At 41.8% G+C, this 17,061-nt stretch overlaps 1 protein-coding gene across 1 annotated transcript; it reads right to left on the bottom strand.

Annotated features, from left to right (window-relative positions):
- Window positions 1–6,711: 6,711 nt before the first annotated feature.
- LOC122051410 lies at window positions 6,712–16,756 on the bottom strand. Its single transcript, XM_042612548.1, has 4 exons — window positions 16,541–16,756; window positions 16,365–16,458; window positions 7,938–8,147; window positions 6,712–7,584 (listed from the first exon to the last, which is right to left on the bottom strand). Exons 1-4 carry the CDS (start codon window positions 16,616–16,618, stop codon window positions 6,872–6,874), a joined length of 1,095 nt encoding a protein of 364 aa, XP_042468482.1. The 5' UTR covers window positions 16,619–16,756; the 3' UTR covers window positions 6,712–6,871.
- Between the last annotated feature and the right edge of the window lie 305 nt (window positions 16,757–17,061).

The raw sequence follows: 17,061 nt of genomic DNA, 5'->3' as shown, positions 1-17,061 counted from the left end.
CGCGGCGTTCGAGGGACGTTAAGCCGGGACGGAAGGCTGCTCGAGGAGAAGGCCGGGAATTGGGTTCGGGTGAGCCCTATTCCGGTTGGCCGCAATCACCCAAAAGAACGGAGCATCGGAAGCTGAAGGAACCAAGCTAGAAGCTTGGAGGCGCCCTGGAAGGCGCCCTTGAAGGCGCCTTCAAGCCTGTTGAAGGCGCCTTCAACAGGTCAGTTTTGACCATTTGCGTGCGGATAAAGTTTTATCTACTGATCGAGCTGGAGGCGCCTTAAACCTTGTTGGAGGCGCCTTGGACCCTCGGGATAGACTTTCCAGGAGCTATAAAAAGGCCCCTGGAGCTAGGAATTCATTATTCATTCAAGCTTTCAATTCCTAGCAACTTGTGAGTTCATTAAGTGTGTAAAAAGGCTTCTCCACCTACAGTGAAGGAGACTCTGCTAGTGCGATCTTCGATTGTCCTGGATTAACAACCTCCTTGGTTATAACCAGGTTAAACCTCGGTCTCCCGTTTTATTTCTGTCTTTAATTTTATATAGTTGCTAGTTATTTTTATTGCTGCACTTATTTCTGAGTTGAAATCCGAGGAGGGTATTTTTATTTTTGTTTTCAGCAATTCACTCCCCTCTTGCCGGTCTCTGCTGCACCAACACTTTTTCCCCAGAAGAAAATGTGCACGAAGGAAAAAGAACAGTAGAGGACAAAAGCAAAAGTGCACGTACTTGCTCAAGGGAGAGGGCCTCCTTTTTTATATGATCGTGCGTACCTCTGGAGCCTGACCGATGTCAGAGAATATCGGGTGTCAGGCCTTGTAGGGTGATGGAGGATGCGTGACATCCTTCTATGGGACAGAAGAAGGTTCCACTCGTAGATGATAGTCGATCCTTGAAATATTCTCTGACATACAACAGTTATTCTCTGACAAACAATTATGATTCTCTGATCTTGTTGTCGCCTAGCGCCTTCTATCCCCCCCCCCCGGGCAGGTATGACTAGGGGCAACTTGGAATGATCTATCACGTATAACATCTGACCTAAGTCTTGAGAGGTAGGGAGAGTGTTAGAGTGTATACTAAAAGCCTAGCTTTTTGTAAACATTTATTTTGAAATAAAGAATCACATTGGTCAAATGTCTACATTTATGCTAAGTATAGTTGTTTAATTAATTTATATTATAAATAACATGGTGTGTGGTGTCACACACAGAAGATCATGTTATCAGTTCATTATAAATTATAAACAGTAGCTCACGACTAAGATGGATAGGAACAAATCATTGGAATAGTCGTAGTGTAATTTGGTATTAGTTTATCTTGACTATAAAATTACACTAGTACACTATGAGTGTATTGAGTAGGACCATTTGAGATAGTTTCTTTTTATACTGACTACATAAAAGAACATGACCTATATTATTATGGAAGTGTGTGCTCTTAATCCTGATATAATAACAAGCACATATATTTAGTATTTATTTCTTTAATTTATCAAAGGGTGCAATTTAGCTCGATAAATCAATAGGCCTGATAAATTGGGAAATGATATTATTTATAGTGTGTGTTGTTGATTATAGAAGGAAACTGTGTCCTAGTAATCTAGGTTAATAATGTCCTCAAGAGGAGCTCATAAGGATTGTCATGTAAACCTTGCAGGTGGACTTAGGCCGACATGATAATAAGGTTGAGTGGTATTACTCTTGGACTAAGATATTAATTAAAGTGAGTTGTCAGTAACTCACTTAATTAGTGGACATTCGACATCTTAAACACAGGGAGATTAACACACTCATGATAAGAAGAAGCCCAAAATGTAATTTGAAATTGGTGTGGTAGTTCAATAATAATTCTTTAGTGGTATGAATTATTATTGATGAAATTAAGTTGGGTGTTCGGGGCGAACACGGGAAGCTTAATTTCATCGGGAGACCAAAACCAATTCCTCCTCTCGGTCCCTATCATAGCCTCTTATTTATAAAGTCTTATACCCACTCATACCCACCTTAAGGTGGTCGGCCAAGCCTAACTTGGAGCCCAAGCTAGGGCCGACCAAACCAAGGTGAGATGGTTTAAATAGGTGGCCGTCCCTAGCTTTAACCCAAGCTTGGTGTGGTCGGCCACAATAAATTAAAAGGATTTTATTTTTTAAATCTTTCTTATGTGGAAGCCATGGTTATAAAAGAGAGTTTAAAATTTAAATTTTTCCTTTTATAGCTTTCTACAAAGGATTAAGAGAAATGTTTCATATCTTTCCTTATTTGTAGTTAAAAGGAAGATTTTAATTTTTGATAAAACTTTCCTTTTTGTAACCATCCTCATGATTTTAAAAGAGAGTTTTAAAATTATAAATCTTTTTTATAGCTTTCTACAAAAGATTAAGAGGAAAGTTTGATACCTTTCCTTATTTGTAGTTAAAATAAAGATTTTAATTTTTGATAAAACTTTCCTTTTATGAAACCATCCTCATGATTGTAAAAGAGAGTTTTAAAATTAAATCTTTCCTTTTATAGTTTCTACAAAAGATTAAGAAAAGATTTGATATCTTTCCTTATTTGTAGATTGAAAGGAAGATTTTAATTTTAGAGAAAACTTTTCTTTTTGTAAAGCATCCACATGTTTTAATAGAGATATTTTAATTAATAAAAGTTTCCTTTTAACCATGAAGAGAATTTTTTAAAGAGAAATTTTTATTTTAAAATTTTCGAAAACAAATTAGGAAGTTTTAATTTTTAAAACTTTCCTTGGATGGAGGATCATGAGGTGGCCGACCAAATAGAAATAAGAAAGGAAATATTAATTAAATTTCCCTTTCATTGACAAAGAGAATAAGGAAGTTTTAATAAAACTTTCCTTATTTGCCAAGACCAAGGAATATAAAAGAGAGGGTAGAGGTGCCTCACCTCATAACAATTTATCTTGTTTGGTTCATCTCTTCCTTGGATTGGTGGCCAGCCCTCATCTTCTTCCTCTCCTCCTTTTCTTCTTCATTAGTGGTCGGCGGCATCAACCCTCAAGGAGCTTGTTGATGGCCGGATTTTGCTTGGAGAAGAAGTAGAGAAATGAGGCTTTGTTTCTAGCATCCCTTGGAGCTTGGTGGTGGTAGTCGAACCTCATCTTCTCTTGGAGTTCTTGTGGTGGCCGAAACTTGCTTGGAGAAGAAGAAAGCTTGGGTGGATTCTCATCTCGGTATATCGTCGCTCACACGACATCCGAGATAATAAGAGGAATACAATAGAAGATCAAGAGGTTATTGCTTACAAAGAAAGGTATAACTAGTAATTATATTCTGCATTATACTAGTTTTCTTTGTATAGTTTTTTAAAATACCAAACACGAGGTATATGATTCTAGGTTTTGAATTTGTGATTTGAGTTTATGTTCTTTTGTTTTTTTTTCGATCTTGTGATTCGATTGTTCTTTTTGGTTAAACCTAGGGTTACTATAAGAAAATTAAATATTGAATTTCATTAAGAGGCTTTGTCGAGGCAGTGGTGGATGTTCTCATACCCAAGAAGGCCAAGTACCTCGTCATGTTTGACCTGGGAGCTGATTTTTGAAATAAATATTTAATTGAATTTGTAACATAGGTGGATTTGGATCTATAATGTTAAGTATCATTTGCGATCCAAGTCTAAACCTCTAAGAACAGATAAGTTAAATTTGGAATCAATAATGTTAAGTTCTGTTTGCGATTCTGAATTTAATTTCTAAAGAACATAATAGGTTGTTAGGAAAGGTTCAGGACTTGTACAAATTTTTTGTACATGGGAACCGGTACGATATTCTCAGTAGCAACCAACAATTGGTATCAGAGCTAGGGTTTGCCTCTGTGTGTTTGGTTTTCAGTTTAATTATGCACATGTCATACATAATTTAGGCAGGATAATAGTAGGATATGCTAATCAACATCAAAACTTATGCCAATTTTATCGTAAGAAAAATTTGGCATAGTTAGAAAAATAAAAAACTACACCTTCCATAGCCTCTACTTCCACGATACCATAGTCAATGGGCTCAGTAGAAGAAGCAAACTTAATCAATATGATGAAAATCTGACACCAGACGGAAGCAATGATGTCAGTAACCACTTACTGTCTTCATGACAGATACAATGACGCCAGCAACTTAATAATGTAAGCCCTGAGCTCATACAACACCGGAAGATGCAGACCTTATCTGCCACCTCTCTCTTCTAGCCCCTTCTCTTCTCTATTATAAATATAGAGCCTCTCTACATAACAAGAGGCATCGAAGTTGTACTCACCCCTCTAAGCTCCTCTTTCTTCTCTGGTTTGATAGTTTATACCCCCTACATATACCTTGTAAGTACAGTTAGTTTGTATAATAAGTTTGTATTATCAGCTTTTCTATAAGCTAATGTTTATATCATAAGTTTGTATTAGCAGCTTTTGTAAATTTTTATGGCTGAATAAATCTTTGCTTCTAAGCCTCAAGATTTTGTTTAATTACTCTTAGATCAATAGTCCTCAGTCCTTATTGGCATCTCGACAAATCCATAACTAGCTAAGAGAGAAGACAGAACTATAGACCCTTGGTTCTATAAAACCTGTGCTGGCTAAGTAAGACAAAAATAGTTTGAAGGCTAAAGTAAGACCTGAAGAAGCCAGGGCAAGAAACCAAGGACTATACAAAGGTTATAGAAGCTCTCTACTATGTGAGGCTCATTGGTGCGAGCTAGGAAGACCAAACAAATACCTAAAGGCTTAGAACCTACAACGACCTATAGACGTAGACCCTACAACCAGCTAAAGGCTAAAAAAACATAATAATAATATTTGAAGAAAAAATTGAAGCAAAAAAATTGGTACCAGAGCCACAACTTGGTTACCTGTATATGTGTGCAAGTTCTACAACTAGACAACTTGAGTATCTTGATCTTGTCCTACACCCTAGGCATATAGTAACCTTAGATCATACCAAACACATTTGTTATATAAGAAGTAAACAACTTGGTCATCTTTTACATTCTAAACAACCACACTTAAACACGATAATTGATCTGCTGTTGAGTCTTGCTCTCTCTTTAGAAACTCAATATCAAACCCTAGTACATAAGGTAGAAAATTTATTTACAATTTCTCTACAACAACAAAAGCTAGTATCAGAAGTCTTACGAAATCTTAACTACTTAAAAAACTCAAGAACTTTCAAACCTGTGTCAAAAATAGATATCCAACAACTTTTACTACAATCAAAAGAATTGATTGTCAGTAATAAAACACAAATAAATAAAAAAAACTAGATAAAATAAATCACTTATTAGAAGAACTTAAATATAAATGAACAAATTGAAATATGAAAATACACATTATGAAGATGTTGTAGAATACACAAGACAGTTTTTTACAACAAAAGAAGACGATTATTGTCATCTAGACCTTCATGGAAAAAGGATATCAAATTCAAATACAACAAAATAATACTATTCTAGCACTTCTTACCTCTCTTGATTATCGCTTAACTTTGATTGAGTCAAAACTTCTCCAATTAGAAACACATCTGTCTGGAAACTTTGGTTTAAAAAGAAGCATTTGCTAAACTTAATAAAGATCTTAGTCAATTATCTTTAGAAAAAGTCCTTCCTAAGACAACCAGTTACTTCTAAATTTTTAACATACAAATCCAATGAGTCTAACAAAAACTGAACCATTCTCAGGACCTTCCAGATCGGTTAGATCCATGGAAGCCAATGTTGGGGTTGTAAGGTTGCAAACATAGTCCCATATTGAAAACACATGGGAAAGATCATGGGTTTATAAGAGAAAAGATATCTCCATTGAGATGAGACCTTTTGGGGAGAGCCCAAGAGCAAAGTCATGAGGGTTTAGGTTCAAAGTGGACAATATCATACCATTGTGGAGATATCTAAATTCTTTTCAATCCTACAATTGGTATCCAGAATCAATCCCTTGGATAATTTTTTCCTGTCCTGAAGGACATTTTGAAAGGTTAGTCATGTCATTTGGATTAAAGATACCCCCTCAAGTATTTCAAAGAAAAATGTATGACATATTTAAACCTGTTACAGAGTTCATTTGCATATATATTGATGAAATTCTGATTTTTTCTAAGACAAAAGAAAAACATTATGCACATTTACACATGATATTCAACCTCTTTGAACAACATGGTTTAATTGTCTCTAAAAGAAAAATGAAACTAACTGTTCCTTACATTGAATTCTTAGAAAGTCTTATAGGACAAGGTAAAATAACACTGCAAGCTTATATCACCAGCAAAATTTTATTTCCAGATAAGATGGAAGACATCAAAACACTTAAATCCTTCCTAGGATTACTAAATTATGTTAGACTTTATTTAAAAGATATTAAAAAAATTAATAGACCTTTGTATAACAAAACTTCCCAAACAAATAGGATAAAGATATTTTAATTAACAAAATATTGACTTAGTAAAACAAATTAAATTGATGGTACAACACTTACCCTAATTAACCTTACCTTTAAACTCCGATTACTTAATTATTGAAACAGATAGTTGTGAACAGAATAGGGAGAAACTTTATTCAATAAAAGATCTAAGTATGACTCAAAGACTTCTGAACAATTGTGCCGATATGAATCAGGAAAATATAAAGAAAAAGAGAGACTTACGTTCCTAGATTTCGAACTCTTAGTAGTAATTTATTGTTTAGAAATTTTTATGTTATTTATTTATAATAAGTATGAAATCACGATTAGGACTAATTGTAAAGTTATAGATAAATATAGCCAACAGATTAAAAAAAAAAAAGCCTGAAGCCACATTTGGCATCTTGTCCCACAAAGATAGAGCGACTCGAAGGTCATTCCCTCATAATCAACAGGCAAAATAAATAACTGACAAGCATGTGAATACTAAACGACTAGCTTTCCCATTCTCCTAGCTACATCATTACCCAGTCCATTCTCCAGGTTTGCCAAAGAACTCTCTAATTGTTTGAAGGTGGCAAAAACATCATTGGATGAGCCTTCAAGGCTGGTGACTTCGATTCGCATCTTAACGACTAGATCAAGCATCTTCTCTACACCGGATTTCATTTGATACACCTCCTGTGGTGGATAGACACTAGCTCCCAGCTCATTCACCTCAGATCCCATCTCCCGGCAGCAACTAAGAAGTTTCTCCAAGGAGTCGGTGGACTCTTTGGAGTTAACTTTAAGACTGGAGCTCTTTAGTAAGCCTGAAATATACCGAATCAGCTCTTTGATGGCAGTTAGTGTATCAGAAACCACAGCAATGATTAATTGTGCAACTGCCATCTCCTCGGCCGAGAGATCATCGCCAATATCAGCCTCAGCTAAGTCATCACCCTCTTCATCAGTGGATGTTGACTCGGGGGCTCTATTGGAGTCTTCACCTCCTGATCCATCAGGAGCAGCTGTGGATTTGAATTCCTTGAGCTCTCCCATTTCTCGAAGGACATCCTTCACAGAAACAGCTACCTGAGTTATGGCTCGCCCAATAGCAGTGCAGTTTGTGGTTGGGCTTTTCTTGAAAGCAGTGCATGATTCCCAGACTGCCCCAGCGAGCTGTGGGATCGACAACCTTTTTTCACGGTTGCGTGATTCTGCAATGAAAAAATAAAGTTCATATCATTCAGTCTACAATAACTCACATTGTCCTGGCATATAGCTCAAAATACTGTGGTTTGTGAAAAGCAAAACTCTAGCTGATTTCTCTGGACAATAGAGCATCTATGATTAATCAATGAATTCAATTGTCTTTCCGCCTATTTCATCAGTTAATATTAGGTATGACAGAAAAATCACTTCTAAAGTATGTCTAACTATTAAATCATAACTTGTTATGACAGAGTGCGGTGAAGATGATTAGAGCGAGTGACAAAGAGTCAATAAATAGCCAGGATTACTATGATGTTTTGGCATTCATGTGATTGTGAGTTTAAAGTGTAATGCACACCATAGGAGGAAACTGCTTCTCTTAGTAGTGCGAGGCTGCATTCCACAACTTGCTTGGCAGAAACATTGATGTTTGCGTGAAGAGTAGGCCCTGCTCCAACTGTACTTCCATGGCAAAGTAAGATAAAACCATGAAGTATGTTACAGTAAGCGCCAATGTTTTCTTCTAATGCCTTCATTTCAGGTGCTTCTCCACTCCAAAGCATTCCGGCTGCATAGTGGCATGTCCAAAGTGAAAGCAGTCAATCTCAAAAAAAAAAAAAAAAGTTTCAATGACCAAAAGCAACATGTCTCAGAGGGAGCCTTTTAATAAACTTCAACACTATATCTTTAAACTATAACATGATTATTAGCATCAACAAATTAACCGTGCATATTTTTGGTTCCATCAGTCACAAGTTAATCCAGATACATAGCAAGATGATAGCCAAGTGCTACAATAATTTTATGCAAGTAGAATATATATATATATATTCATATTCAGAACTCAAAATGAATGTCCTAAATTAGATAGAAATCCAATTGCATCAAATGTTTAATCTCGTCAAAGAACTATCATAAGAGTTACAACAATATCAATTGTAACAATCACTTAACTGTCACCCTTCCAAAGTTGCTGGATAATTTGGAAAGAAAAATGAAGTTTGTGTTCATTGTTTCATGTAGATGTGTATTAGAATCCTCAAAATCACATACACTGAAACTGCAAAAGGAGAAGTCCTTGAGTATTTCGCCCTGGCTTACAATGCTTTAAAAATGGCAATTTTACCAGCACAGCAATAGTTCCTTGATCTTGGTTAAGTCCAAATACATAAAATAAACACATGCAAGAAGTGAATGTAGCACAAGTCTATGCATATACTTACAATTTTCTAAGCAATCTGATGCAGGCATAGATGAAAGTCACGATGTCAGGGGGGATTTCCCCCCCTTTTCCCCTTTTTAGGGTTCCTTCGACAACCCCTTTTTTCTCACAAGAAGACACTGCCATCACCGGCCTCTCTCTCACACACACACTCTCTCTCTCTCCCTTACGGGACCTTCGCCTCTCCCTACGCCATCGATGGTTCGGCCTCGCATGCCAGTGACGTCTCCGCTGCCAGCAACCCTCTCACACAATCTGCTCCTCACGCAGCCTCCGCCTCCACATGCCGCCATCGATGCCTTTTCCTCGCACGTCGACGATGCCTCCGCCGCCACACGCCGACAAGGACTCCCCACGCTAACGGCACCACCATAGAACCTTCCTCACGGCATCACCCTCCTGACGTCATCACCCTCTTCACCCTCGCCGTCGGTCACACGTCATCTCCTCTCCATTGTCGCCGCCTCAAGCCACTGCTGCCGGCTGCCGCTTCCGCCAATCTCTGGCCAGGCCTCCGCCAACCGACCTCGCCGCCCAGATATCCTTCATGGTTGCTGCCCTTGTTTTTAGCGTTTAGCCCCTTGCCATCTCCGCCAACGGGATGACACCGCACGCTCATACCTCTCTCGCTGCCTCCGATGATAGATCATGTTGTTGCTGTCGCCCCTTTTTTACACACGCCCATCATAGCAGCAGCCGGCCTCTAAGCCCCCATCGCTACCTATGGGCCACCCATCGCCGTAGTCGGCCCCCTACCTCCGACTTAGTGCCCTTGTCGGCCCTAGGCTCCGTGTCTCCTACCTCCGGCTCAACGCCTCCGACTAGCCAGTCGACCCCTGGCTCCATGCTTAGCGCCCTGACTGCCCCAGTCGGCCCCAAGTTCTGTGCCTCCTACTTCCGGCTTAGCGCCTCCGACTAGTGCCCAATTGGCCCCCACTGTCCTACCTCCGCCTCAACGGCGCCGACTAGCCGTCAGTCGGCCCTCGGCTCTGTGCCTCTTACTTCTAGCTCAACAACCTGCTCATCCCTATTCTAACACCCTGACTCCATCCCACTCCTTCATACTAAAAAAAATTCCCGCCCCCACAGGCCCAGCAACTACATACGCATATTTCTACTGTTTATCTTCTTCATCTTCCCTACCGGAGATTGACTTGAGCGTCGGAGTGGACGAGCCGAGGCATCCCCAGCCTCCATTCTAACCCTCTCCTATGCTCCTCTACTCCTTGCAGACTTTCTAGACGATTCGGATTTCCTAGCAATGCAACACCCTTCTACAATTCCACAAACATCTCCAATGACCCCACCTCCCTCCAGCGCACGGCGACTCCATCAACACAAGGACAACTCGCCTTTTCTTCGGAGACTTTCCGTGACATGGTCAATATCGCCTGGTCATAGCAATTTCGTCAACATCAGCGACGCCTCACTAGTAGCCCCCGCAAATAGAGGTCTTTCTTCATCTTCCCCAACAATCTCGGAGGAGTAACGCACGACAGCAGGTTTGTTGACAGGTGGCTTGACCATCCACGGTATTTTAGTCAAAACAAATTATCACCATCTGTGGGTGTTGCGATTGTTAACATTAGAAGGATTGTTGACAACGTGACATCGATGGAGAAAGAAGTTGCGACGGAGAAGCGACCATCACGCAAAAGAATGTTAATGTCACCAGCAGGATTGAATTATTCTCTCCTTCAACGGGATCGAGTCATTCTCTCCCTCAGGGGGTTGAGTCCTATCATATTCTCTCCCTCACTCTTCGAACATCTAGGAGTCGAAAGATCGAGTTATTCTCTCAGCGGGATCGAGTCATTCTCCCCCAGCGGATTGAGTCTTATCATATTCTCCTTGACTCTGCAAACATTCGGGAGTCGAGGGATCGAGTTATTCTCTCAATGGGATCGAGTCATTCTCTCCTTGATCAAGTGTTATCATATTCTCTCCCCGACCCCGTGAATATTCGGGAGTCGAGGGATCAAGTTATTCTCTCAGTGGGATGAGTCTTATCATATTCTCTCCCCGACTCCACGGGCATTCAGGAGTTGAGCGATTGAGTTATTCTCTCAACGGAATCTGGTCATTCTCTCCTTCAGCAGGATCGAGCTATTATTTGTCTTAGTGGGACTGATATTACTCTTCTCTCCCTGACTCTGTGGATACTTAGGAGTCAAGGGTTCAGGATATTATCTCTAGGTCAATGGCGGGATCATCTCAAAATTGTGCATTAGATTTGAGTGCATATAGCTCTATCTTTAAAATATGAATTGTCACTCTTTGCAAATTTACCTGAAGGTGTTTTGCCTCTCTCGACTCGGACATAGTCAAAATTGAGCTCATATATACCGGTAAGCCTCTTCTCAACTTCACAGACACTTGGGAGTCGCAGATCGAGAATGATGTTATCTATGCCAGTAAACCTCCCTAAGCACGATGTTGGTAAGCCTCTCCCCGACTCCGCGGACACTTAGGATTCGCGAATCTAGTACGATATTTTCTATGCTGGTAAGTCTCTCCTGAGCACGATACCGGTAAACCTCTCCCCAACTCTGCAGACACTTGGGAGTCACTGATCGAACATGACGTTATCTATGCCAGTAAGCCTCTCCTCGACTCCGTAAACACTTGGGAGTTACAGATCAAGCACGATGTTATCTATGCCGGTAAGCCTCCCCTGAGCACGATGTCGATAAGCCTCTGCCTAACACCGTAGACACTTGGGAGTCACGGATAGAGCACGACGAGATGTCAGTCAACCCTCTCCAGACACCCTATTAGTCTCAACGCCAAACTGTCTCGGCCACAGGCCACTAGGGCTGTAAACGAGCCGAGCCAAGCTAAGCTTTGGGGTGTTCAAGCTTGTTTGATAAGGTAACTGAGCCGAACCGAGCTTAAAATGAACCAAGCTTTTGAAATGAGTATTCAAGCTTGGCTTGAGCTTGATTCAAGCTTGGCTTGAGCTTGGTTCATTTAAATATTATAGAGCTCTCAATTCAAGCTTATTTGATTGTTTGAAATTTTTGGTTGTTTGATTTGTTATTGAATTTGATAATTTATATTTATTTATTTATTTTATTATTTATTTAGCATATTGAAAAGAATTTTATTAATAAATATGGTTCGTGGACATTGTTCATGAACGTTGTTCACGAACGTTAACGAGCTGAACATATATGTGTTCAAGGTTGTTTGTTTAGATTATCGAGCTGTTCAAACTTGTTTATTTAATTAATCTTGTGTATATTAAACGAACATAAACAAGCTCTTACCAAGCTGAACACCAAACTTGTTCACGAACGTTTGGTTCATTTACAGCCCTACAGACCACAAACTATCTGTCTCAGCGCCAGACTGTTTCGGCCACAAACTCTCTATGTCTCAACGTCAGACCGACCATCTTGGCCACAGACTCATTCTTAATCTCAGCACCATACCCTGTCATCTCGGCCATAGACTCATTCTTAGTCTCAGCGCCAAACCCTGTCGTCTCAGTCACAGACTCATTCTCAGTCTCAGTGCCAGATTCTGTGATCAGTTTGGGTCACAGATTCCCTCATAGTCTAATGTCAAATCGTCTCGCCCACATATAAGGATGGCAATTTCACCCGAATCCGATGGGTAATCCGACCCGAATGGAGGAGGATATGGAGGACATTTTTATACCCGATTATAGTAAATGAGTATTCGGGTATGGGTATGGAGGCGGATGTAGTAAAATCCTACCCATACCCTACCTGATATCCGATATATATATATAGCCTCATTTTTTATTGAGAAATAAAAATTTTAGCCCGCTTTCCATCTTAGAAAAAAAAGACTTACTTTGTCTCTTTTTCCGGTCATCAACACGTATCTTATCTTCTTTTCTACGGAAAATGTTCACCCGATCGAAGGAGCGCGAGACGAGGAAGAGCTGACAAGTACATTGAGATAATATTTTTTAAAAAATGAGAATGGTAGGGAGTAATAGGATGATGGGTAGGATATGGATACCCGAAAATCCGACGGGTATGGGGATGGGTATGAAAGTTAAATACCCGATGGGTATGGGGATGGGTATGAGTATAGATATAATAAATGGGTATGGGTACGGAGGATATGAAATCCTACCCAAATCCTACCCATTGCCATCCCTACCCACATACTCTACATCTCAACACCAGACTGTCTCGGCCACGGACTCTACATCTCAACGTTGTCTCAACGCCAAACTATCTCGGTCGTAGACTTGTTCTTAGTCTTAGAGCTACCCATCATCTTGACCACAGACTCATTCTTAGTCTCAGAGTCATACCCCTGTCGTCTTGGCCACAAACTCATTCTTAGTCTCAGTTCCAGATCCATGTCGTCTCGGCCACAAACTCACTCTTAGTCTCAGCATTAAACCCTTGTCGTGTTGGCCACAGATTCAGTCTCAGTGTCAGATTCACTCGCAATTTGGGCCACAAATTCCATCTCCAGTCTCAGCGTTAGATTCTGTTGCAGTTTGAGCCATAAACTCCCTCTCAATCTTAGCAATTTGGGTCACAAATTCCCTCTCAATCTTAGCGCCATATTCTCTTACAGTTTGGGTCATAGACTCCCTCTCAGTCTTAGGGCCATATTCTCTCAGTCTTGGACATAGATAGGTTCAGATTGTCTTATGACAGGCTCGAAGTTTCTTTTTCCAACTCCTTAGTTAGAAGACACTTAGTCTGACGACAGGCTCGGAGCCCCTAGTCTCGCGCTAGCGATTACCTTACAACAAGCTCAGAGCCCTAGTCTCGGGCTAGCGATTGACTTACGACAAGCTCGAAGCCCCTAACCTCGTACTAGTGATTTATCTTACAACAGGCTCGGTAACTTTTTCACCCATCCCACCACAACACAACAATCCAGTCAGTCGGTCTCACACCTCATTCGATTAGACTAGAGGGGAAGACTTATAATGTGGGGGTAGATGAAAGCCATGTAGAAGGGTTTTTTTTCCTGTTTCCCTTTTTTAAGGTTCCTTCGACGAAGCAAGGAGGGCCCCCCGTTTTACTCACGCAAAGGTATCGCCATCTCTCCCTCTAGACCTTCGCCTCTCCCTACGCGATCGATGATTCGGCCTCGCACGTCAAGGACGTCTCCGTCGCCAACAACCCTCTCACACAATCTACTCCTCACACGACCTCTGCCTCCACACACCACCATCGATGCCTCAGCCTCCCCACGTCGATGCGGCCTCCGCCTCCACATGTCGCCATCAACACCTTGGCCTCGCAAGCCGATGAGGATTCCCCACGTTAACATCGCTGCCACAGGACCTTCCTCACACCATCACCCTCCTCACCTCGAGCCCCTAGCCTCACGCTAGTGATTTATCTTCCAACAAGCTCAGTAACTTTTTCACCCATCCCACCATGACACAACAATTCAGTCAGTCGGTCTCACACCTCCTTCGATTAGACTTGAGGGGAAGACTTATGATGTGGGATAGATGAAAGTCACATAGAAGAGTTGTTTTCCCTCGTTTCCCTTTTTTTGGGTTCCTTCGACGAAGTAAGGAGGACCCCCCGTTTTACTCACGCAAAGGCATCGCCATCTCCGACCCCTCTCTCCCTCTCTCTCTGTCACTCTCACGGGACCTTCGCCTTGTTGGAGTAATCAACCTCTAGTCTCACGGGTGCTCTCTTAAAATAAAAGAACGATTTCAAAATCACATGATTCACCTCCCCTCTCACGTGCTAACGATCCAACACATATCTCCCTATGTCATCGATGCTTCGGCCTCGCACATCGAGGACGCCTCCGTCGCCAGCAACCCTCTCACGCAATCTACTCCTCATACGACCTCCGCCTCCACGCACCACCATCGATGCCTCAACCTCCCCACGTCAATGCGGCCTCCACCTCCACATATCGCCATCAACACCGTAGCCTCGCACGCCAATGAGGACTCCCAACGCTAACATCGCCACCACACGACCTTCCTCACACCATCACCTTCCTTACGCCATCACCCTCCTCACCCTCATCGTTGGTCACACGTCGCCTCCTCTCCTTCGTGGATGCTACCCTTGTTTGTTGGGTTTTTCCTCTTGCCATCTTCGCCAACTTGATCACATTGTGCGCCCATGCCTCTCTCGCTACCCCAACGATAGATCCTGTCGCTACTGTTGCCCTTCTTGACACGTGTTTGTCGTAACCGCAAGCGGCCTTCGAGCACCTGTAGCTACCTATGGGTCGCCCATCGCCGCAGCGGCCTCTACGCACTCGGCTCCGAGCCTCCTACCTCCGGCTTAGCGCCCCCCCCCCCCCCCCCCAAAAAAAAAAATAATAAATAAAACTAGCCCCCAATCGGCCCCAACCTTTGTGCCTCTTACATCCAACTCAGCGCCTCTAACTACTCCCAGTCCACCCCAACTCCGTGCCTCCTACCTCCGGCTTAGCGCCCCCAACTAGCTCAGTTGGCCCCAGGCTCCGTGCCTCCTACCTCCAGCTCAGCACCTCCTCAGCCCTTGGCTCCGTACCTCCTACCTTTGACTCAGCACCTCCAATTGGCCCCTAATCAGCCCTCGGCTCCATGCCTCTTACGTTCGGCTCAGCGCTCTGCTCATACAGTCACACTCATATCCCACTCCTTCATGCTATAAAAAAGTGGCGCCCCTCAGGCCAAGGTACATGTATACTTTTACAGATGACTACATACACACATTTACTATTGTTCATCTTCTTTATCTCCGCCATTAGAGACTGACATGGGCGTCAGAGTGGACGTGCCAGGGCATCGATCTCCATTATAACCCTCTCCTATGCTCCTCTACTCCTCATAGGCTTTCTAGACTATTCGGTTTTCCTTGCAATGCACGGTGACACCCTTCTACAACTCCTCAAGCATCTCTAATGGCCTCGCCTCCCTCCAACTCACGACAAGTCCATCAACACAGAGGACAACTAACCTTCCCTTCGAAAACTTTCCGCGACCTAGCCAATATCAAAGACAACTCACCCTCTCCGTCCTCCTGTCATGGCAATTTCGTCAGATAGAGGTTTTTTCTTCATCTTCCCCAACGATCTCCGAGGAGTAACGCAATCCATCCACTGGATTTTGGCCGGAACACAATCTAACAGCATCAGATATTTAAAAACAGAAGTCTAACAAATCTATAGTAATTCTAATAGGTCTGCTCATCTTCCAAAGACCTATCAACAAATTAATGTTTGACATTGTGAATCAATACTTGAGAATGTGTTACCAGACTGTTAAATCGAAAATACAGATTCAAATTGAAATTGAAAGTATGTGCAGAGATTTGTTGAAATTAACTCCATGCAATATTTATCCTAATGTCTAAATTTTGTGCTAAAAAGCAATTAACCTAGCAAGTGTCTACGGATAAGCATTAATATATTTCCCCATTTCTTCATATTAGTCGAGAAAGCAAATTCCGAAGCCCAGAACTTTTGGAACTCATGAGGACTTTTGATACTTGAAGCACACAGAGGGGAAGTAAGTTCCTACACTGAGTAGCAACTCGGATGAATCAATATCCTTAGTTTAAATTGAATAAAAAAACACCAATTTTCATCTCAAATTACCCATAGTTGCTTGTTTAGAGACCTCATCCCCCAGCTTGACGACTTCCGACCATTCCGCCTTTTCAAGACCCGAATCTGCCGGGCGCTCCAGAATCTGCCACATGGATGGAAGCGCAGTTGAATCAAAAAGATAAACCGAGCAGAGGAAAGAGCAAAAGCGAGCGACATAGCCGTACCCGGAGGGATTCCTGGACGGTGGAGATGTGAGCGTCGAGCACGCGAGAGAGGTGATGCTTTCTTCCGCTCCTTGACATCTCCGCAGTTATTCGACGAAGCTGAGGTCGAGAAAGCTGTCGAATCGGGAAGAAGCCAAGGGCGGAAGATAATCGAACTTGAAGCTTTTGAAGCCCTAGCGGATTCCACGAGCCGCATCTTAGTTGAAAGCTACGGTCCGATCCACGGAAATTTCTAACTGCAGATAAATGAAGCGTTCACGGGTGGGTACAGGCAGTACTTTGCCCCCCAATTCTTGTGTTTTTATGTCTATGAGATTATGATGTAACAATAGGATATTCAAATTGTCATCTAAATATTTATAATTTAAGCTTCATCTATAATAAATTTATAGAATTTTTTTTCCCCAAATAAAACACGCAATTAAAGGATATTGGGCTCCTGGACTACCCGCTATGAGCATTTCCCAATTTACTTTAGTGGCTGGTGGAAAACTTCCGTGGAATCAGATCGATCATCCCAA

This window comes from Zingiber officinale, chromosome 3A (genome assembly GCF_018446385.1).
Source record: "Zingiber officinale cultivar Zhangliang chromosome 3A, Zo_v1.1, whole genome shotgun sequence".
Taxonomy (NCBI): Eukaryota; Viridiplantae; Streptophyta; class Magnoliopsida; order Zingiberales; family Zingiberaceae; genus Zingiber; species Zingiber officinale.
This window is presented reverse-complemented; position numbering and strand designations above follow the sequence as displayed.

Excerpts from the sequence above, each read along its gene's own strand:
- LOC122051410 (XM_042612548.1), bottom strand. The coding sequence starts at position 16,618 with ATGTCAAGGAGCGGAAGAAAGCATCACCTCTCTCGCGTGCTCGACGCT. Across the intron at positions 16,459-16,540 it reads CCGTCCAGGAATCCCTCCGG|ATTCTGGAGCGCCCGGCAGA; the intron begins GTACGGCTATGT and ends TCCATGTGGCAG. Across the intron at positions 7,585-7,937 it reads AGAAGCAGTTTCCTCCTATG|AATCACGCAACCGTGAAAAA; the intron begins GTGTGCATTACA and ends TTTTCATTGCAG.